Source organism: Pinus tabuliformis, chromosome Q (genome assembly GCF_031772625.1).
Source record: "Pinus tabuliformis cultivar Carrire ecotype Pingquan chromosome Q, CPIR1, whole genome shotgun sequence".
Taxonomy (NCBI): domain Eukaryota; kingdom Viridiplantae; phylum Streptophyta; class Pinopsida; order Pinales; family Pinaceae; genus Pinus; species Pinus tabuliformis.
The window spans coordinates 469,103,976-469,126,831 of NC_142296.1; the positions used below are offsets into that span (position 1 = coordinate 469,103,976).

The 22,856-nt window shown below is 34.7% G+C and overlaps 1 protein-coding gene and 1 pseudogene across 1 annotated transcript; both read left to right on the forward strand.

Annotated features, from left to right (window-relative positions):
* Nucleotides 1–492: 492 nt before the first annotated feature.
* Nucleotides 493–1,804, forward strand: LOC149220232 (uncharacterized). Its single transcript, XM_089382764.1, has 2 exons — nt 493–1,473; nt 1,571–1,804. Exon 1 carries the CDS (start codon nt 503–505, stop codon nt 1,418–1,420), a length of 918 nt encoding a protein of 305 aa, XP_089238890.1. The 5' UTR covers nt 493–502; the 3' UTR covers nt 1,421–1,473; nt 1,571–1,804.
* A 3,169-nt stretch (nt 1,805–4,973) lies between these two features.
* LOC149220233 (uncharacterized) lies at nt 4,974–7,058 on the forward strand (annotated as a pseudogene).
* Nucleotides 7,059–22,856: the final 15,798 nt, after the last annotated feature.

Sequence of the window (22,856 nt, forward strand, 5' to 3'; positions counted from 1 at the left end):
TCTGCAATTACGCGTGGACTAGGTCTCTCGTCCTCGCCATTTGAACAGCGGATAGACAGTGACAAATAATTGATTCTTACCGACTCCCAAAAACATAATCTCACGTTAACGATATTGTTTTTCTCTAATGAATACATCACGTTGACCTGACCTGCTCTACCCAGTTAGAATCTTCCCCAGTAGTCGGAAGTTGGTACATTACAGCAGAGGTAGTAAAGATTTTGCATCGACTATAGGGGTAACCAGGAAACTACTAATTTGATTATCATAATCCACCTCACAAAGAAGAACGTGGAATATGCTTCCATTCAAATCACGTGGCGGCTCAAAAAATATTCAGAGAAAATATGGATTCTTGAAATTTATTATAAAACATATAACAGCGTAGAATACTGACTTTTATACTCATCTCGGCGACGATGCTCACCTTGCCCGCTCTATATATATAGGGGAGGCGTGGTTTCAAGTAACCCGCAAGGCAACAATGGAAGAGAATACTCCAATGGCACTCTTCATTATGGCATTGCTTGGCTTGCTGGCCTCAGCACTGCCGCACTCTGTTCACGCAGACTTCTACTCCTACAAGTCTCCACCTCCTCCACACCAATCTTATCACTACAATTCTCCCCCACCACCATCCTCTTCACCTCCTCTTCCCTATCACTACATGTCCCCACCACCTCCATCCCCATCCCCTCCTCCTCCCTATCACTACAGTTCCCCGCCACCTCCATCCCTATCCCCTCCTCCTCCCTATCACTACAGCTCCCCGCCACCACCGTCCTCATCTCCTCTCCCACCGTATCACTACAAGTCCCCACCACCTCCATTCCCATCCCCTCCTCCCCTATATCAATACAAATCCCCACCACCTCCATCCCCATCCCCTCCTCCTCCCTACCATTACAGCTCTCCGCCACGACCATCCCCATCTCCTCCTCCCCCGTATCTCTACAAGTCCCCGCCTCTTCCATCCCCATCCCCTCCTCCGCCTTATCATTACAGCTCTCCTCCACCACCATCCCCATCTCCGCCTCCTCCAAGTCCATATCATTACAAGTCTCCGCCACCACCATCCCCATCTCCTCCTCCTCCATATTACTATAAATCCCCACCACCACCAATCCCTTCGCCTCCTCCCCCGTATTACTACAAGTCTCCGCCACCGCCTTCTTCATCTCCTCCTCCCTACCACTACAAGTCTCCCCCGCCACCATCCCCATCGCCTCCTCCTTCCTATCGCTACATGTCTCCACCGCCACCATCCCCATCACCTCCTCCTCCCTATCACTACAAGTCCCCCCCACCACCATCTCCATCTCCTCCTCCGCCGTACCATTACAACTCTCCGCCGCCCCCATCCCCCTCTACTCCTCCACCGTATCATTACCAGTCTCCGCCACCTCCTCCCTACCGTTAGAACTACACTTCACCACCGTCAATCTGCTAAATTGTCATGATCATGAATTAGCGGTAACGGCTCCTTTCTTGCATTTTCTTACATCGATGCAATTTTTGTTTATATGAGAACTTGTATATGAGATTCATCCTATTCTTTTTTGCATTGCAGGCAAAGGATTGATGAAGTGGTAGATCGTGTGATCGTTTGGTGAGGTTATAAAAGATGCAACATTAAAACTATTCTCTCGGCCCTGCAATTCAGCGGGCTGCAGGCGAATCATAACATATAATAAAGCTGCGAGGCGAATCATAAGGGCAATTTATTTAAGTGTGTAGTCAAATGGCTGATTTATGTCATTCTTGTTCCAAGCTTTTGAATAAAAGAGTGTCATTCTTTGTGCAATTCACAATGTAGAAATTTGCTCAAGTGAGTCCATTATATGTTTCGGTGTTCCAATTAGCGTTTGTGTGGAACTCTTTGGGCTGCTTCTGTCATATGCACCTACCACATCTTCAATTTTCTTGTCACTGCTACCTTAAGGAAAAAAAACAAGTAATTTCAGTTCTCATCGACTTCATCTTGGCTCATGGGTTTGAGTGGAAAACACATAACATGGTTGATTTTGGAATAATAAAATGGTGTTGTACGATCTCAGTAATAGAATATGATTTTATATTTATATATATATATATATAACCATCTTCGTCTAGCCCCAAGGGTTAGCTCAATCAGTTAAGCCGGGGCTTCGCCAATGGGAGGTCACAGGGTCGAAACCCGAAAAGCCCTTAGGGTTAGGTCTATGATGACCAAGGGATCCACTGTAGACTTTCGATCCTGGACGTAGCAGATCACTGACCATGGTATCGGTGAACCAAAAATGAAAAAAAAAAAAAAACTTTACCATTCGTACGATTCCGACGTAGTTCGTTTGTTCGTTTCGCGTTATCAACCCTGTCACATGTACAGGCCATTTAAATATGATGCGACGTATAACAGTACGAGAGTATATACAGTTTGAGTATAACCAAGATGTGATATTTTGGTGAACGGTCACAGTCACGAAAGTATCTTGGCTTTTTTCATGAGACTCTGGCAATCCAGGAATACATGTCATCTAGAAAAGGGCCAGAGAAGAAATCTGGAGTGTAGTGCGTTTTTTAATTTTTTTTTACAAATATGTGTTTTTAAATTTATAATATAATTTAAATATTCATTATATTGGGATGCATTTTACTGTTTAATATATAGAAAATATTATGTTAATGATAATATATTATTAGGGTTAATAGTAATATATATTTATTAATAAAGTTTTTAAAAATATTTTTTTGTTATTTGATGTTGATGAGGATGATAATGGTCCTCTAAGACCAAATATTGGTTTATCGGACTTAAAAAACAAATTTTTAATTTTGATTTAAGATTTTATTCCTATGCTCAAAAGGCTTAGAGAAAGCCTCCCGAATTCACTATAATTTTGATATTGTAAATGGCTAAAAAGATCTATATATAATCTGAGTGGGTCTAATAGTTAAAAATATGTATTTCCTCTTAAATAATTATTTAATAATAACAATACTTTTACGATTACACCTTATACATTTGTATTTAAAAAATATATATATATTTAACTCTCCTTGATTTCATCGCCATGTACTTTTATCGAATCTGGGTCCATATCATCCTTCGTCGTTCCAGATGGGGTCCATAATTAAAACAGAAAACTCACAAACTTCATTTATTCAACTGCTCATAACTAATTCAGTTTCTACATTATTCTCACATCCTCCCTTAATGGAGAAATGGATTCTCTACAATACCTAACTGACTTCTAAAAACTTCAAATTTGATTTTACCAAGGGGCTTAGTAAATATATCAGCCACATTATCCTTGGTGTTACAAAATAGCAATCCAATTTCTTTTGACATAATTTTCTCACGTACAAAGTGGTACTGTAACTCAACATGTTTTGTTCTAGCATGGTAAACTGGATTATGTGCTAATTTGATAGCACTCTGATTATCACAATGGATACATGTTGCACCACTTTGTGCTTCTTCAAGATCAGCAAGAACTCTCCGCAACCAAATAGCTTCACACAAAACTCCAATGCACAACAGCAACTCTACCCGAGTTTTTGACAAGGGTCTTGGCAGCACATACGCACAACAGCGCAGATCCGGCCTCAGGCAAACACCACTCAGCCTTCCTCACCTGCGCTCTCACCCCAGCTCAAATCCTGAGCTCTGATACCAAATTAAAACATAAAACCACAAACTTTTATTGATTTCTTTACTCAATTACATCATGCTTATATAGGAATTCCTAACCACTCATAACTAACTCTGTTTCAGTTTCTACATTATTCTCACATCCATATCATCCTCCGTCGTTCCAGATCCGCACGTGATTCAGCAGAAGTAGTTTGCTTGGGTTATAAACCATGTCTCTATCAATGCCTGAAATAGGTATTAACGGAATATGTTATTCTTTGCTTTTAAATAGAGCGTGTGATGGTAATGTATATAAGTGGTGTTATCCGTACTATGCATATTTGAAAATGATTTTTTATTAATGTGATGTTTGTTTCAAAATATTAAAATAAGAATAGATTTATATTAATTTGAGTGTGTATTTTTGAAAATGATTTTTTATTAATGCGATGTTTATTTTAAAATAATAAAATTAAAATAGATTAATATTAAAAATCAAAATAGATTTATTTCAATTTCAGATTTATTAAATGTAGAGATATCAAATTTATAGTAAACTTATTAACAAATTCATATTATTATTTTTATATATCTATATATATATATATAATTTTTGTTAAAATCATGATACATATAATTAGATGTTTTATAATTTCTTTAATTTAATTTTTTAATGTGATATGTGTTAATTATAAATATTAAATTTTTATATGTCTATTAATTAAATTTAAATTGAAAGTTCTGAAATATAATATTTATGAATATGAATCATTTTTTTTGTCAAGTTGTTTGTGACCTCTACACGTGATTACAAGTTTAACTTTTGGTTTGAGAAACCATGATCTAGGGGCATCTAAGCCTTAACTTTTGGCTTGAGAAACCATGACCTAGGGGCATCTAAGTCATCAAAAAATAATAATATGACTGGATTTTTCCCATGGATTTTTGTGGACTGAGTTAACAATACACCCCATCACCATATATTTACACCGTAAGGCGTCCCCGATGATTAGAAGATTGTCAATTGTTCGATCGAGCAAAGGTAGTTATTATGATGCCAGTTCAGTTAAACATAGTTATGGCCATTAAGCCCCTTCTTGTGCATTTGAATTACAAAATCCTCTGATTTGATGGCCATTAAGCCCCTTCTTGAGCATTTGATTTACAAAATCCTCTGATTTGTCATCAGGGTGAGGGAAGCAGATAACTTGTTTCGAATTGCAAATTTGGGATGCGCAAGGAAGTAGCATTTTGGGGGCTTCAACACTGAAGCTAGCATTCAGAGCCTTGTTTCAGATGTAGAGACCACTTCGACGACTGCCGACAGAACAAGCAGTAGAATACCAAGGGGCAAGGCATGAGGAAGAGAGATCTGGGCATCCTTATGTTGGCGGCCTTGACCATATTTTCTCTTTGCAACATGAAGGAGATTTTACTTTTAGAGAAGCATGGCTTCATCTGGCTGATGATTATCCATTCAAGCATGAAGTTGAGCTGCTTCCTCCTCCACTAATAACAGATCTCAATGGTGATGGTTGGAGTGAAATTCTGGTTGCAACTCACGATGCAAAAATACAAGTATTGGAGCCTCATGTAAAGGGAATGAATGAAGGATTCACTGAAAGATGCCTGATTTCAGAGGTATCTTTACTGCCAGAAGGAGTTTGTATTGTAGCAGGAAGATGGGTTGTATCAATGGCAACTGGTTTTGTTGATCGGGTGCATAAACAAGGAGAAATAAGAAAACAGATCCTGGTTCTTGTCACAAAAGTTTAGTCGATAGTGTGATTTAACCACAACCTCAAGAAACTATGGGAGGTTAATGTGCACGACGACTTTCCACATGGTGCTCTTCACAGAGAGATAACAATTTCTATCAGTAACTATACATTGAAGCATCGAGATGTGGGGCTAGTAACTATGGGGGGAAGGATGGAAATAAAACCACATCTTTATCTCGATCCATTTGAAGAAGTAGTGGTCGATGAAAAGAATGCAGGCCGTCATCGAAGAAGTGCAGAGGAGAAAGAATATTCTGAGGATTCGAGCACTACAGGTGGAGAGAAAGTAAGGCACTTTGCCTATTATGCCTTTTGTAGGCGTTCTAGCATACAACGATGGAAGCATAGGAATGAGGATCTACCACACCACGTACATGATTCATCACAACTAATTCCACAACACAGCTACAAGCTTGATGCTCATGCATTGAACGATCAACATCCTGGAGAGGTAGAATGGAGGGAGTTCCGAGAATCCATTCTACGAGTTATGCCACATCGTTGGGATAGAAGGGAGGATACTCTACTTGAGCTGGCACATTTCAGAAAGCACAAAAGGAAATCCCTGAAGAAGATGCCTGGAAAGAGATCATCATCTACAGTTCACAAACCAGAGGACAAACATGTTTTTGGGAAGGATACAACGAAAAAAAATACCAGTGCTATTGACAAGGTAGCAGAGTATGCTACCTCTCGCAAAAGAAAGAAGAAGAATATTTATGTACCCATAATAACAAATTATACTCAGCTTTGGTGGATTCCTAATGTAATTGTAGCACATCAAAAGGAGGGAATAGAAGCTATTCATCTGGCCTCTGGGCAGTTAGTCTGTAAGCTTCATCTGCAAGAGGGTGGCCTGCATGCTGATATAAATGGAGATGGAGTGCTAGAACATGTTTAGGCTGTTGGAGGAAGTGGTACTGAATAGACTGTAGCAACTGGAACAATGGAAGTACTGAAACCTTGTTGGGTTGTAGCTACTTCTGGAGTTCTAGTGCGAGAGAAACTTTTTAATGCCTCTATCTACAGGCATGGCCCATTTGGTGTATCACAAGCTTTTGGTCGCACTTTTGATGTTGCTCCTCTAGAGGTAGCAATGCCTATCCTGATTCCCAGGAATGATGGACACAAGCATCAGAAAGGAAGCCATGGTGATGTAATATTCCTGACAAGCCGACGAGAGGTTACTTCTTGTTTTCGAGGCATTCACGACCAAGGTGCAATCCGAACATGACAACTACTAACTGGTGCTACCTGGTCAAATTTGCCTTCACCTACGGGTATTGTTGAAGAAAAGGTTATCCCCACTTTAGAACCTTTGCCACTACATGTTCATGGAACCCATAAAGTGATTCTGGTTGCAGGAGAACATGAGGTAGTTATTCTTTCCCCAGATGGTAGTCACCTCACGTCAATCTTCATGCCATCTCCACCTACCCACCCCATAATATATGGTGATTTTTTAAATGATGGCTTGAATGACCCGATTCTAGTAACTTATTTATGGATTTATGCAAACCAGACAACCTGATGCCCTTTTCTTCAGTTCACTGGTTGGTTGTTTGATAGTTGTCATGGTTGTTATACTCATCTCTCAACATTTTAACTCAACGAACTCAAAACCAAGGCCCTTTGAAATAAATCGCACTAACCCAAGGTAATATGTGTACTGTGAACATATTTTGAATGAAGCAGAATCTTTTTGTTCTTTGATAGAAAGCAACAAACCCTTATTATGGTTACGTATGTAGCATGTTGAGTGATACATGCATTTATGAACAAGGATTATGGAAAAAGCAATTTTTCTCATGTGTAAGTTGTTAGTGGTTGAAGTTCTGCGAGTTTTTAAAATGTTATAATTGTGTTGTAAGAGTTTCCAATGTGGATAAGTACAAAAGATATGAAGTGGTTTTTACGAAGTGAAAAAAACACTGGTATGAATACTCTTCTCGTAGTTGACATCGTGAGAGCAGTGCAATTAACTTTCATTCGCCATGGCATGAACGTGCCAGAGTTCCAGGTTTACTTCATTGATCTCCCGTCAAATGATTTTAATACCATTGTTTCGGATGTTCCCTCCACTCAAAGGCGCAGATGGATTAACAAAAACAACACCCCACGAAGTAACAGAAGCAACACCCCATGAAGATAAGCCTGCGGCAACTGGATCTTACTTCGCGTCTGTAGTGGGGGATAGCATGGTTAGGTGGTTAACTTTTTTTGACAATTCAATTATTTTTAAATTTAATTGGTTTTATTTCTCTAAAATATATATATTTATTTGTAGCATCATTATATTGTTTTTTTATATATTTTTTATAACATGAAATTTAACATTCACAATCTTGCGAAAGGAATTGGCATTCAATACAATACTACTCGATCATGGAGGCTATTATTTGTTTACTTTTTGCACGAGAAAAATAAGTACTTAGTACTTGTTTTTGAAAATTCATTAGTACTCAGTACAAGAGAATTATTGGTGAATCAGATTCGACTCTCTTAAACAAATACTAAAGACAACGATGTCAATCAATGCTCAGGTTGTATTTGCGTAGACCAGCTCTTTGTTCAGAACATGATAGTGTCCATCTATACATAAAACTTTTGTGGTTGCAACATTCCGAACTGCATGTTTGCTTCTCCAACAAAGAATGTTTGAGTCTGCGTCTGCAAGTTTGTTTTTTAGAAGGAAGCAGATAACTTGAGGACTATGAGGATTCTACCGTGAAGAGGAGCAACCTAAGGAAGCATGAAGAACCATGAATTGGAGGAATTGAAGAGAAAAGTTTAAGAGCTGGACACTAGAAGAGCTAGAGATGTTGAACAAAATTCAAGACCCAAATAGGGTTTCTTTTTTCGTAACTAAGCTAAACATAGAGTAGAGAGATGACAAGAAAACATTGAGACATGGAAAAAAATGGTAAGATGAAGAAGCTCTTATATGTTTATTACCAGTACAATTACATCTGCAGGAGCATGAAGGTTGTTAAAATTGTGATATAGCTCTATTAACTTCTTTATTTATATAGATTGGATATCGATTAAATATAACTTATTTTAACAACTTGAACTCTTTTATTTTAACAACTTGAACTCTTTTATAGAAGAGGCTTAATGTGTGGTGCTATAAAAAACCAATTTCTTTATCCAAACATTTCTCCAAACCTAAAATTTCTTTTTAAATAAAATAATTTATATTTATAATTTAGATATTCAATTAAATCACATAACATATCAGAGCTTCTTTCTTCATGCTACTCTTTCTTATGCTACCCCCTTACGACGTTTCCATTACAACTTGTGGTGCAATTGCTAGTATAAACCTCACTAGCAATATGAATCATTATTTACATTTGAATAGTCAAATGGATCTCTTATATATATATATATATATCACTGGCAATATGAATCATTATTTACATTTGAATAGTCAAATGGATCTTTTATATATATATATATATATATAATTTTAATGTGATAGTATATTATGTTATGATTTTTTTTTTTGAAAATTTGTTTGTAAATTAATTAATAAAATTAAAATTATAATATCACTAAATTAATTTGATTTCTTATTTTTCTTATTTTATTATTTTTATTTTTTTAGTTAAGTCAACATCATGCTTTATTATTATTATTATTATTAATATAATGCTTCATTTTAATGATACTATAACATTTGTCCAATATTAAGTTGACATCTACATGTTTACATTCATTTGCAATCACTACAACATATCTCCCATATTGAGCCACCATTTTAATTTTTACACTCATTTAATGCCACTACAACGTCTCCCCCATAGTGTTTCTCACCTTAATTAATTTGAAAGGGGTGTGTAGATTAGTAATATATTGTTATAATTCATTTTTTTTAAAGTGAAGAAATTTTCATTTTTAATTAATGAACCTTATGTACGTATGTTGGTTGTTTTTTATTTTGAAACATGCATGATATAGTTAAATTATTTTAGATTTGATTGACTTTGTGTGTTGTTTCATTGATTTATTTTTTATAATAATTTAGAGATATCTATGTATACATTTTTTCATATTTGGGGAAGGGGCGGGCTCCTCATTGTTCTTTTGAACGATTGAGGCAATAGACATTCTAACGTTAGAGATAGATTGCTAATGACTCTTAACCAAACTTAAGCTTGATGGCCAGTGTGTTTCACTTAGGCTATACATTTTTAATTTGTCTATTTTGTTGCAACATAGTGTCTGTTGTCACCACTAGCCCATTGTTATGATTTTCATCTTGAGCATAAATTATTCCTACTGTAAAGAAAAAGGAAGTCTTATTATCTACAATAATTGCCTCTTGTCTTTGAACTACACATCGAATGGCTATAATCTCATACACAAAGGGAAATACCCTAGATGATTGTGATTTTCCATGCATTTCAAAATCTGAAGAGAACTATTGAAAACCCACTAATTCCAATATGCTTTCCAAAATCCTCTATTGATGTTGAGAACCACTCTAATTCAACCACCAACTTTGATACAAAAAATGCAATGAAATAGGATGTAACTATATAATTAATGGAGAAACTAACCTCATACATTTCCAAGGCTAGTTAGAAATGTCTCCAAGTAAATACCATACACAAGGTAAGGAGACACAATTTCTATACAATGTTGAGCCAATAGAAGCCTCTAAAAAAACAAACACCTAAAATGAACATAGAATACATTATCCCACATACACCGAGGGCCTTAATAAAACAAAACTCAAAGGGTCACTCCATTAAATCCGAATTGTGCAGTGGTACAAGGGATATAATGACCTTTAGTTTTTATCCTCTTGACTTCAATTTGACGTGTTATTTGGCTTAGTTAGTTAGTGGCATGCATCACTTTGGTTTATTCATTCTAAAAAATAATTAAGGAATTGGGGAGAAGGATACTTAAGGGTTCCACTTTTCAGGTGAGAGGCTTCATTAACATTAACCATAACATTTTATCTTTGATTATTATTAAAATTAGAGTAACCATATAAATTAAATGGCTCAAAAACACATATAGACATCAAAATACTTATCTTATAATATATCTAACATTGCCCAATTTAAATAAAAATAAAAATAAAAATAACTTAACTCAATTATAACTTCATTATTATTAGTACTATTATTATTGATTCTAAAAAGGATTAATATATGATTTAAACATATATATGTACATTTTAACATACATGTAATGAGATATTTAATGATGTAGATTAATCCCACTTGGCATGAAGATTCCTAACCTATAAATAGACTTTGGTACAATACCATGGCTTGCTAATAACGCATGCTCCAAAATCCTTAACTCGTGTTCATATGATATATGTTTTTTTAATTAACCAATTTAATTAGAAAAGGAAAAAAATGCTTAACTACTTTTTCAATACCACATGCTTAAGAAACCTATAGCTATATTCTGAGGACATTTCTTTAATTAATTAAACTAAAAGGGAAAAATGTTCATAACTACTTCAATTTTTATTTTACATATTAAATATCTTAATATTTTAATTGTTAAATTTTTCTTCAATATTTTTGATAAAATAAGTGGGAAAAGATGCTATAAAATAATGAACATTTCATTTATTAATTAAATTAGATAAATATAGTTGTCATTGACTGATTGAACTTTGTTAGCATATATTCTACAAAATGAATCGACCATATATAATATCTATAACATCCATAACCCTTGTTAAATTGTAAAAACTAATTTATATTTTTCAAAGTTAAATAATTAAACTAAACTACCAAAAACCATCTTTAACATATGTAACCCGTGTTCAAACTAACCATGCGGTCTTGTTAAAATAGGTTATTTCAGAATTTCTGTAATCCGTGTTCAAACTAACCATGCTATCTTGTTAAAGATAGGTTGTGGTAATTTCAGAATTTTAAAGTCACGATAAACCAAAATAAATATGGCTCACTATTTAATTCGCATATCCTTTTTACGAATCATTTATAATAGTTGTACCGTAGGGTTGTCGCTGCTCTGACTAAAATCATGAGAGGCAAGCCCTTATCCATTCAGCAATGAGTTTAATATCATTCTAAAGTGAAGTCCATAATATATATCTATACACACACCATTCTGCCCAGCGTCATTTATTGAGGGTCAGTTCTACATTCATCGAACCTCTTTATCCACGGTAAGGCTTAACGGTTAAACACATTTTTTGTTTAGCCCGAGATAAAGCTTGATGAATGGTTGGATGAGGTTGTTTTGATATTCCGAGTAAATATAAATTTATTTATCATCCAATTTTGAGCCATAAAATATATTTTAATATAGGTATATACAATTAGTAATAGTTATTTAGTATTTCATAATATTAAATTAGCATTTGCATCAAATGTTGTAAAAGAAACGCTTGTAAAGCATAAATTCTAGAAGAATTGACATATAGAAAATCAATCAATATAAAAACTAGTAAACAAAATGCCATTCAAACAAATATTAACACAATTTGGCCATCAATATCAACCTCTGATAGATTTCATGGGCGATGATAGATTTCATGGGCGATGATAATGGACCTGCCTCCTATTCTTATACTCATACATTCTAGTAAATAAATGACCAACTTATGAGACTTTGTAGAAACCATAGCTGTTGTGGATGGATTCTTAGACAAAACAATCTCATACCCATCTCCATATGAGCTCATTCCTTCTTCCATCATCTGCCAAAACATGGCCCCATGGATTCTCAGACAAAACAATCTCACACCCATCTCCATATGAACTCATTCCTTTTGCCATCATCTGTCAAAACATGGCCCCTGGCATCATCTACCAAAACATGGCTCCTCCACCTGCTCCTCCCCATTTAGGAGATGCATATACATGTTTATAAACCACATCAAGTAAATTGTCTCTCTCACTCGTGTGAAATCATGGGTCTTTCTAAGATTTCCCATACTAACAGAACTAGGTTTTTGAATATCCTACTTCCATCTCCAAGGTGGCTCTTTATCCAACTCTGCAAAAATGAAAGTTGGGTCTCCTCATCTACCCCAACAAGCCTTTAAAAGTTAAAATTACAATTCAATATATTAGTGAAAACTCAAACATTATGACCAAGCAACGAACACTTGTTACTATAATAATGAACTGCATGCCTATAAGATTACATGAATGAATGCAACAGCTGTTGTGACTCAATCAATTTCTGTAAAAACCCAACATCTCGAATATAGATTGAAGTCTAGAGAATAGATCTAAGTTTGTAAGAACCTATCAATCTCAAGATTTTAATCACTCCTATACAATATAAACATGGTAAGAAAAGATAGAGACTTACCATATGACAGGATAGGAATGAACTGTTGCAAAATAAAGTCCTCTGATTTGGTTATTGGTGATGAAATTTGTATTGATCTCTCTTTTGTATTCTCCATAAAAACCTTCCAAACCAGCATCAAGAAGATGGTTTCCATTATCCATGTTTCTCATGACACCACACATGGAAGAGATCTAACATTTTCTAAAAAAAAGTCTTAGAATTCAAGGAAGGGCTATCCTATTTTCCACCTATTTTCCTATACGAAAATCACTTTGCACTTGAAAAAGGAAATTCCCTCAATGAATATTTAATACATTCACCACCAACCCTAAACAACATAGGAGACAATAACTTTTCATGTTATTTGTAGCTAACCTATAATATACTATAAAATTTAAGAGACAAAATTAATCTAATAATGTAGAGACAGGTATGGAAACACCATAATCACCATAATTAACACACACATTCATGGTGGACATTAATCATCTTTATCCTAACAATTGAAGAGAATGCAAAGGGGATTAATAATAATCAAAATACCAAAAGTTAATCAAAATACAAGAAAGAAAAAGTTAATCAAAGTAGAAGAAGAAGTGAGCCAAAAAGGTAGAAGCACATATTGTGTTTATGAATGATAAGATCCATGTGATATTTTGTATTATCATCTTGCATTACAATGAAGCAACAACCAAAATTTTATACTGAGTTTTCTTCCAATAAATAATGTTGAATTGAAATATTTTATTTAAGGGAGAAGAAGCTATGCAATTAGTAGAGGATATTAGGGATCATTAATGAGGAAAGTTAGAGAATACCTTTTCAAACTTAATAGGATTCATGTGAAAGCTTGAAGGTAGATTTTGAACACCATGTTGCAGCGTGGTGATTAATTTGTCAATCAGTTCATTATCATCATACAAATTTACTAGAAACAAGTAATACACCCTAATCCAATGTGTACTCCACATTACAATGATTTGATACTTTTAACTTCCATGAGGATGAAAATACAAGAAAAAGTGCACCATTCTAGTCTTCTCTGAAGCATTTCCCAAAGCCCCTCCACCTTTCTTCTCATGATCCCAGTCATATGTCCCCGATTCTTACAACCTCCATTTTAAAATCTAATACATATGCCATTCCCATTCCCAATATTAACATCTAATACATATGCCATTCCTATTCCCAATTGGATTTCAAAGTCAAATTCAAGAGGATTGGCGCATGTGGTTGATAAAGTGCATATTCCAATTTTCGAGCCAAAAGATCCTCAAATGAGTTAGTGATTTGAAATTTGATCTTTTCGTAAATAGTAAACTCTGCTAAGATTATTGTAATGAATGATGGAAATGAAAAGTATATAATCATGGAAAGGGAAGGGAAGGGGAAAAGGAAGGGGGTTTAATTAATTACTTTATTATAGCCCAAGCAATCTTTAAATGTTAGACTTTTGTGTGAAACCAAACAATCGACATTAGACTCTAGAAGTTCAATGACTCTATATGGGCCAAGTACTCCCAACTCTAGCATGATTTGTGATGAGCATATTAGTTATTGACTCATGTTTAAAAATTCACTAAATTAAAGCACTCCCAACTCTAGCATGATTTGTGATGAGCATATTAGTTGTTGACTCATGTTTTTGGAGTTAAATAATTTTATAACCTGCCTTTGTTAGTAATAAGTACATGATTTTATAAACATAAAATTCATTAGTGGTGTACACCACACTCAATAGAAATGAGGTCACATTAATGACAAGGGAAATTTTCTTTTTGGTTTTTGTTTTGAAAATGTTCTTAAATGATATAATCACATCATTGTAATGTCGAGTACACATTGGATTAGGGTGTATTACTTGTTTCTAGTAAATTCATTACTATAATATTTATCCAAAACTCCAAAACTTATAATAGTTAAATAACAATGAAAAAGATTAATAATGTAGTTTAAAATGTTTAGACTTCCCTTTTTTAGTAAACGTATTTTTAGATAAATTTTATCTCAAATAATACAATCTAAAAATATTGGAACAAAAGATTTGAGTTGTTGAATCTCTAAATGAAGTGTCTAACAAGTTTTTCAAAACTTCCCATTAATTTTGGAAATAAAAAATATATTCTAAGTACGAACAAAAATTACTAAAACATAAAGATCTCACTAAATTTCAATGAACAAACTAAAACCTTTAAACACTTTGATTTCTTCAAAATTTAAAGAGAAAAAATTTAAAATCATAAAATTATTAATTATATAAATACAAAAAAATTAAAAACAGTAAAAATACTAATATAAAACATCATTTAAACTTTTCTTAATTTTTATAATAATATTTAATAAATTATTAATTAATATGAAAATAATTTAAATAAAAACACTTATTAAAAATATTTAAAAAATAATTTTTTGTTTTTAAAACAATAAATACAAGTGTTGAAGAAATTGTTAAAATAATAACATGAATTTATTAAAATTGTAAAGAAAACATTTTTAATTTGCTTATCTTCATAAATGCTATATATTTAATATAAAATATCATATTTGAAATTTTTAATTATTTTCTTTCTAAATTTAATATAGTAACTTATTTACTTATTATTTAACTAATTTATAATCTTTTTGAATTTAAGTATAGGGGGTTTACGCAGTGCATTATATTAGATATCATTTTTGGGATTCAACTGCGTTAAGTAAGTCATCCACGTATGATCATTTCCATGAGAGGTAGTCGTAAGTGACTAATTTTTCATGATTTGAATAGTTCACTTAGCATTCATTGCATCGGGTGATGCTCATAGGGGTGAAGAAGTGGGATTGAAACTAGTGAAATAAATCACATAGCGTCAATCATCACTTCCGGGGCTTGCACCCGGTAACCAGGACTTCCCGGGAGGTCACCCATCCTAGATCTCCTCTGGCTCAAGCGCACTTAACTGTGGAGTTTTCCCACAATCAAGCCCACTTAGCTTGCTACCCCATTTGCAAAACCTTAGCAAGTATTGTGCCTCATGAACCATTCAAGTAGAGATCCCTTCACTCTTTTTGAATTTAAGTATAGGGCGTTTACGCAGTGCATTATATTAGATATCATTTTTGGGATTCAACTGCGTTAAGTAAGTCATCCACATATGACCATTTCCATGAGAGGTAGTCGTAAGTGACTAATTTCTCATGATTTGAATAGTTCACTTAGCACTCATTGCATCGGGTGATGCTCACAGGGGTGAAGAAGTGGGATTGAAACTAGTGAAATAAATCACATAGCGCCAATCATCACTTTCGGGGCTTGCACCCGGTAACCAGGACTTCCCGGGAGGTCACCCATCCCAGATCTCCTCTGGCTCAAGCGCGCTTAACTATGGAGTTTTCCCACAATCAAGCCCACTTAGCTTGCTACCCCATTTGCAAAACCTTAGCAAGTATTGTGCCTCATGAACCATTCAAGTAGAGATCCCTTCACTCTTTTTGAATTTAAGTATAGGGGGTTTACGCACTGCATTATATTAGATATCATTTTTGGGATTCAACTGCGTTAAGTAAGTCATCCACGTATGACCATTTCCATGAGAGGTAGTCGTAAGTGACTAATTTCTCATGATTTGAATAGTTCACTTAGCACTCATTGCATCGGGTGATGCTCACAGGGGTGAAGAAGTGGGATTGAAACTAGTGAAATAAATCACATAGCGTCAATCATCACTTCCGGGGCTTGCACTCGGTAACCAGGACTTCCCGGGAGGTCACCCATCCCAGTGACTCCCGCAATGGCAAACAGTGGTGCCAAGCACCGGTCTTAGCTACACCGGACTTCACAAAAACCTTTATTGTGGAATGTGATGCTTCAGGAAATGGAATTGGTGCTGTTCTAATGCAAAATGAAAGACCCATTGTTTTTGAAAGTCGTCCAATCTAGGGAAAGTTTTTAAGCAAAGCTATTTATGAGAAGGAAATGTTGGCAATACTCCATGCACTTAAGAAATGGCGACCCTACCAAATGGGAAGACACTTCAAGGTAAAAACGGATCATGATAGCCTTAAATACTTTTTAGAACAAAGATTATCCTCTGAAGAGCAACAAAAGTGGGTCACAAAGATGTTGGGTTATGACTTTGAAATCATCTACAAAAAAGGGAAGCAAAATGTGGTGGCAGATACACTCTCAAGAAAGGATGAGGATGTGGAAGCATTGTTGTGCACCATTTCTATTATCCAACCAGATTGGATAAACGAAGCAAGGGAGGAATGGAAGAATGATGAAGAAGTGTGGGCACTTATTCGAAAGCTACAACAAGATTCCAATACGTCTGATACATTTAGCTGGAAAAATGATTCGTTATGGTACAAAGATCGCTTATACCTCTCTAAGAATTCCCAGCTAAAACAAAAGATTCTTATGGAATTTCACACTTCTCCCTTAGGAGGGCACTCAGAATTTTTAAAAACTTACCACAGGGTTAAGAAGGAATTTTTTTGGGATGGCCTTAAATCAGATATTCAAAAGTTTGTGGCAAAATATTTGGTTTGCCAACAAAATAAAGTTGAAACGATTAAGACACCGGGTCTATTACAACCTTTATCCATTCCAAGCCAACGTTGGGAGGAGGTTTCAATGGATTTTATCACAGGTTTACCCAAGTCTGAGGGAAAGAGTGTCATCATGGTGGTAGTTGACAAACTTACCAAGTATGCACACTTTTGTGCATTATCACATCCATTTAAAGCTAGTACAGTTCTACTGCATTTATGGAAACAATTCAAAAGCTACATGGAAACCCAAAGATTATTGTAAGTGACAGAGATCCCATTTTCACTGGAAATTTTTGGACAGAATTATTTTCTTGTCTTGGTACTCAGTTAGCTCATAGCTCATCTTATCATCCTCAATCTGATGGGCAAACTGAGACAGTAAACAAATGTTTGGAAGGATATCTTCATTGCTTTGTATCTGACAAATAGACACAATGGGTCAAATGGTTGCCTTTGGCTGAATGGTGGTATAACACTTCCTTCCATACAGCAACAAAAATGACCCCATTAATGGCACTTTATGGATATCAGCCACTATCCAGCACATCATATTTAAGATAAAATTCTAAGGTTCAAGCAGTGGAACATCACATCGAACATCAACAACAAGTCCTCCAACTCTTAAAGGATAACCTTGTGTTGGCACAACATAGAATGAAACAACACGCAAATCAACATTGGAGCGAAAGAGGTTTTGATGTAGGTGATTGGGTATTCCTACGGCTACAACCATATAAGCAAATGTCCCTCGAGCAAGCTAAGAAGGATAATAAATTATCACCAAAGTATTGTGGTCCGTACAAGGTGTTGCAAAAGATTGGTACTATGGCATACAAATTGGAGCTTCCTACATCTTCTCGATTGCACCCAGTTTTCCATGTTTCATGTTTAAAGAAGGTTATAGGTGACAATATACCAGTTCAAACAATATTGCCAGAACTTGACGAGGAAGGAAAAATTATATTGGAATCGGAAGCAGTCACGGAAACAAGAACTTGACAGCTACGAAATCGATCAATTTCGGAGTATCTTATCAAGTGGAAGAACTTATCCGCTGAAGATTCCACATGGGAGGATGAGAATTTTATACAGAAGCATCCATAACTACTCAAGCGTTGAGGACAACACTTTTTTGAAGGAGAGGGGCATGTTGGGTCCCTATAATACTAGTGATTACCCCATTACTATTGTAGTTGCATCCCTTCTTAATATTGTTGTGCCCCTATTATCCCCATATTGTTATTACTATGCCCCATAGAATACCTCTATTGTTATTTTTGTGGCTTTATATTATTATTGTTAGGTCGGCTAGGTTATATTGTGACTCCTTAGACTCCTATATATAAAAAGGAGGTTTTGTCATTTGAATCATGGAAGAATTTCTCATTTGTGTAATGTAAAGGAGGTTGCCCCCTCGAAGAGGCTAAATTCTAAGGCGTTGATCTCTCCTTTCTATCTTTTTGTGAGCTGGTTTCATAACAGTCTCCTCCCAAACCACCACAGCTTAGTTAACTACAATTTCAACCTCAATTGACTTCAATCCAACCACTTCCATTACCATGCACTCCATTTCCTCAAAAATATAAAAACTACCTAACAACCACTCCCCAATTAGAATAGTAAAACACCTCAACAACCCATCTATAATGTTGACGGTAAAAATATTCAAGATTCTATGATAGCTCCTTTAGGTCTGAATGATGTCCAACTTAGATCTGTTCGAGTTTTGCAAAATAAAACACCATGAGCTGCCATCCAAGAATACAAGGAAGATAAAATTTCTGAAAATGAGACATCCCCTAATCAAGAAAAGACTCCTCCAAAGGAAGATATTGCAAGATCATTAGATGCAAACCAAATAAAATCAACTCCTACAATTCCTATAGTTTAACAACCTTTTGTTTCCTTACAAAATTCTCCCTTTCCTCAGAGACTTCAAATTGAAAAAGGAATAGAAAGGAAAATAAGTTTACCTAATTATAGCATGCTAGATGAATTAAAGAATATTTGCATCAAAATTTCCTTGCTTCAAGCTATAAAGGAAATACTCATTTTTGCAAAAAAAATAATGGAGTTGTGTATCAAGAAACCAGTAAGAAAAAAAACGTTAAAAAGATTCAATTGGTAAGAAGTCATTAAAGCTAGTGCACCCTATTCTTGGATAGATAGGGAATTGTACTGAAGTGGACTTGATTTGATAATCCAAAGATGTATTCGAGAAGATGAGGTACCTGAGATATTAAAATCATATCATGATGAACCCATTAGAGAAATTTTGAGGTTAAAAATGTGCCTCAAAACAAAAATGTACAACAAAAATCATCTTTATAAGAGCCAATAAGTTTCAATATTATGATGTCAACCATGGGGGATGATTCACCATTTTTGGAGTAAAAATGTAAAAAGATAAAATAATTTAAAAAAAACTACTTTTCCAACTTATGTTTCCTTAGGAGGCCTATTTTAGACCTTAAAATTTCTCTAATGGTGTGGAGGACACTTTGTTAATAGAAGAACTGCATATAAAGTGCTTCTTTTGGGATATTGTTGGCCTTCTCTTTTTAAGGATGCCAAAGAATATGCCAAAATATGTGATAGTTTCCAAATAATGGTGAGACCTATTCAATAAGATTAGATGTCTCTACAACCACAAGTATTAATAGAGCCTTTCAAAAAATGGGCTCCATATTTTGTTGGACCTATCAATCCTCCATCGAGACAAAAGAGGTACACTCTTGTTTGCAAAAATTATGTTACAAAATGGGTAGAAGCTAAGCCATTTACTTTTGCTACTGAAAATGTTGTAGTTACATTTATTTTTGTGGATATTTCCACTCGATTTTGGTGTTCCAAGAGAAATCGTAATAGATCAAGGTGCTCAATTTACATCAAAGTTGATGCAGAAGATTATGCAACAATACAAGATTAGACACAACAAATATACTCCATGTCATCCATAAACAAATACTATACATTTTCATAGAAGGGACTGGGCAGATAGACTTCTAGAAGCATTATGGGCATATCATACCACATGGATAAATACTATAGGACATACTCCTTATGAGCTTGTCTCTGGGAAGAAAGTCCTGCTTCCAATTGAATTGCAAGTGGAAACCTTCAAGACAACAACAAAGTTGGGGCTTGACCTCTTTGAAGCCCAAAAGTAGAGGATGGCACAATTGAATGAGCTAGATGAAATCTAATAAGATGACATACAAATAACAAGCATAATCCAGCAAAAAAGGACAAAATGGCATGATAAATTAATCAAAGTTAAAAATTTCAACCACGTGATTGGGCTCTTCTCTTTGATTCAAATTTTAAAGTCTTTCAAGTAAAATTTCAAATACATTGGCTTGGTCCCTATGAAATAGAAATTGTTTTTTTATAATGGGGTAGATAGAATTAGGACTATTGATGAAGAAGGGATCACCTTCCATGTCAGTTGGCACATATTGAATTTATATCATAAGCCTTTGACAAGAGAAGAGGTTTTTAGGGATCGGTAAGAAAATTCCTATATGAGATTGATAGGAAAAGGGGATTATCTTCTTCTAACAACATAAGAAATGCAATTTATTTTTCTTTAGAAGAAACAAAAAGAGAGAGAAAGAAAAAGAAGAGAGAAAACAAAAAAGGAATAAACAAAATAAAAAGCATAGTCATGAAAATCAACATAACTGGAATCCTTATGAAGGAAATATTAGTTGAGAACCAAGGGATCCTTAGCAACTTAGAGTTTATCATTTCCCTTCTTTCTTCCTATTTTATTTTATCCATTTATTTCTTTACAAAATAAAATTTTCAAGTTCAAATAAATTTCTTTGAATAATTTGTTTCTCTTTTAAAGAGAAAAATTCCAAGTAGTCATTAGCTTCATTATCCATTGTCAATATTCAACATTAACAAGACTTATAGCAAAAAATAAGATTAAGGACAAAATTGCAGGATTGTCAACATTCGGCCACTGATTCCACATTCCACAGCAAGTTTCCTCCAAGATACATCATGGACCTACAAGAATAAAAATCAAGGTACAAAATTTAGTTATACATTATGAGGTAACTATAGAAATAGTGTATCAGTTTCATTAAATTAAATCATATATTTCTTTGAGTCAATGGATTTATTAGCACATTATTAATAGACCTTTGGATTAATGACCTACATTTATTTCATGAATACAATAATATCCCATATCCTCTAAGCCCATTACTCCATACTTCTATGTGTCATTCCATCATATTGAAACTCCTCTCATCACATGTGAATAACTCAAATCCCATAAATTATGACAATATTAAAAGATCAGATCTACAAAAATCGTGGGAGATCATGAATTCAAGAGGGAGAATTTTATTTCAATACTATGAGTGCCATATCATTATAACGCTCCCATTGCCAAATTTCACCCATTTTGTAGCTCAAATCTCCCCTGAAACCCTATCAAAAGCGATAGTTTTTAGGTGAAACTTCTTATCCATAACGATGGGCTTTATTGTCCATTATGAAATAGTTGGGGTTAATTATCTCAATACTCATCCATAGGTCCAAGAGAAACTGTAGAAAGTGGGATGGATCAAGTTCTTTGAAAAAATTAATGGGTATGAAATTGAGGTCACCAGAGCATTTTCCAGGGATTTTGATGGAGTGGAGGCCGAAATAGGAGATATAAGACTGAATATAACATAATCCTTCATTGCAGAGGCCACAAAATTTTAAGAAATAGTGAAATTTGGTTTAAAAATCAAAGTCTGAAGGATGAATAATGAAAATCTTTTCTTCTGAAATCCAGATATGGATCTTTCAGCCTTCATGAAAGGAATCCCTATGTCTAAAACTAAGTCTAAATGGAAAAATATCTTGTTAGTATTGCAAAAATTTCTTACCTACAATGAAAGAGATGGGGTTTTACTCCTTTACCATGCTAGACTTCTAATGCATTTCATTAAAGGAAAAAAATTAATCTTCCTTACTACCTTATGTGGAATTTAAAAAAAATGGCTTTTAATATTCAAAAGGCACTCCAAAAAAATTAACTGAGCACTATATCATAGAAGCACAGTTAAAAACCAGTGGTGATAATTGTAAAAGTTTTCTTGAAATAAATCATTTTGTGGAATTTGTTGAAGAGGAGGAAGTCAAGAAAACAAAGTAAGGTTGAAGCAGTGTTTCTATAAACCCTAACCTTTGTTGGGTATGTGTTATATTATTTCCATGACTAGAAGCAGACATCTTACATTACATTGGGTGTAATGGGGGATGACAGGGGGGAAATACCCCCCCTGTTGAGGGGTTTGTGGGGGAGTGGTAGCCCCCCTGCACACTGTCTAGGGAAATGACGCAAGAATTTTTTTTTATGCGGACCAAGGCATGTGGGGCAAACTCATAGATGGTGGGAATTCCTGCCCATGATTTTGTGCATGGGTTTTGTAGATGATTTTGGTTATGATGGTTTTCTGCCCATGGTATTTTGTAGATCCATTCAAGGGAACTACGATTATGTTCTAATCTAGGGTTAATGGATTGAGGTTTATGAATGCTTCAATATGTATATATATGTATTGTAACATTAAAAGGAACATAATTAAAAATCAATCTAGTAGTCCTGATTTTCGAAT

Coding starts and splice junctions, on each gene's coding strand:
- LOC149220232 (XM_089382764.1), top strand. CDS start 503: ATGGCACTCTTCATTATGGCATTGCTTGGCTTGCTGGCCTCAGCACTG.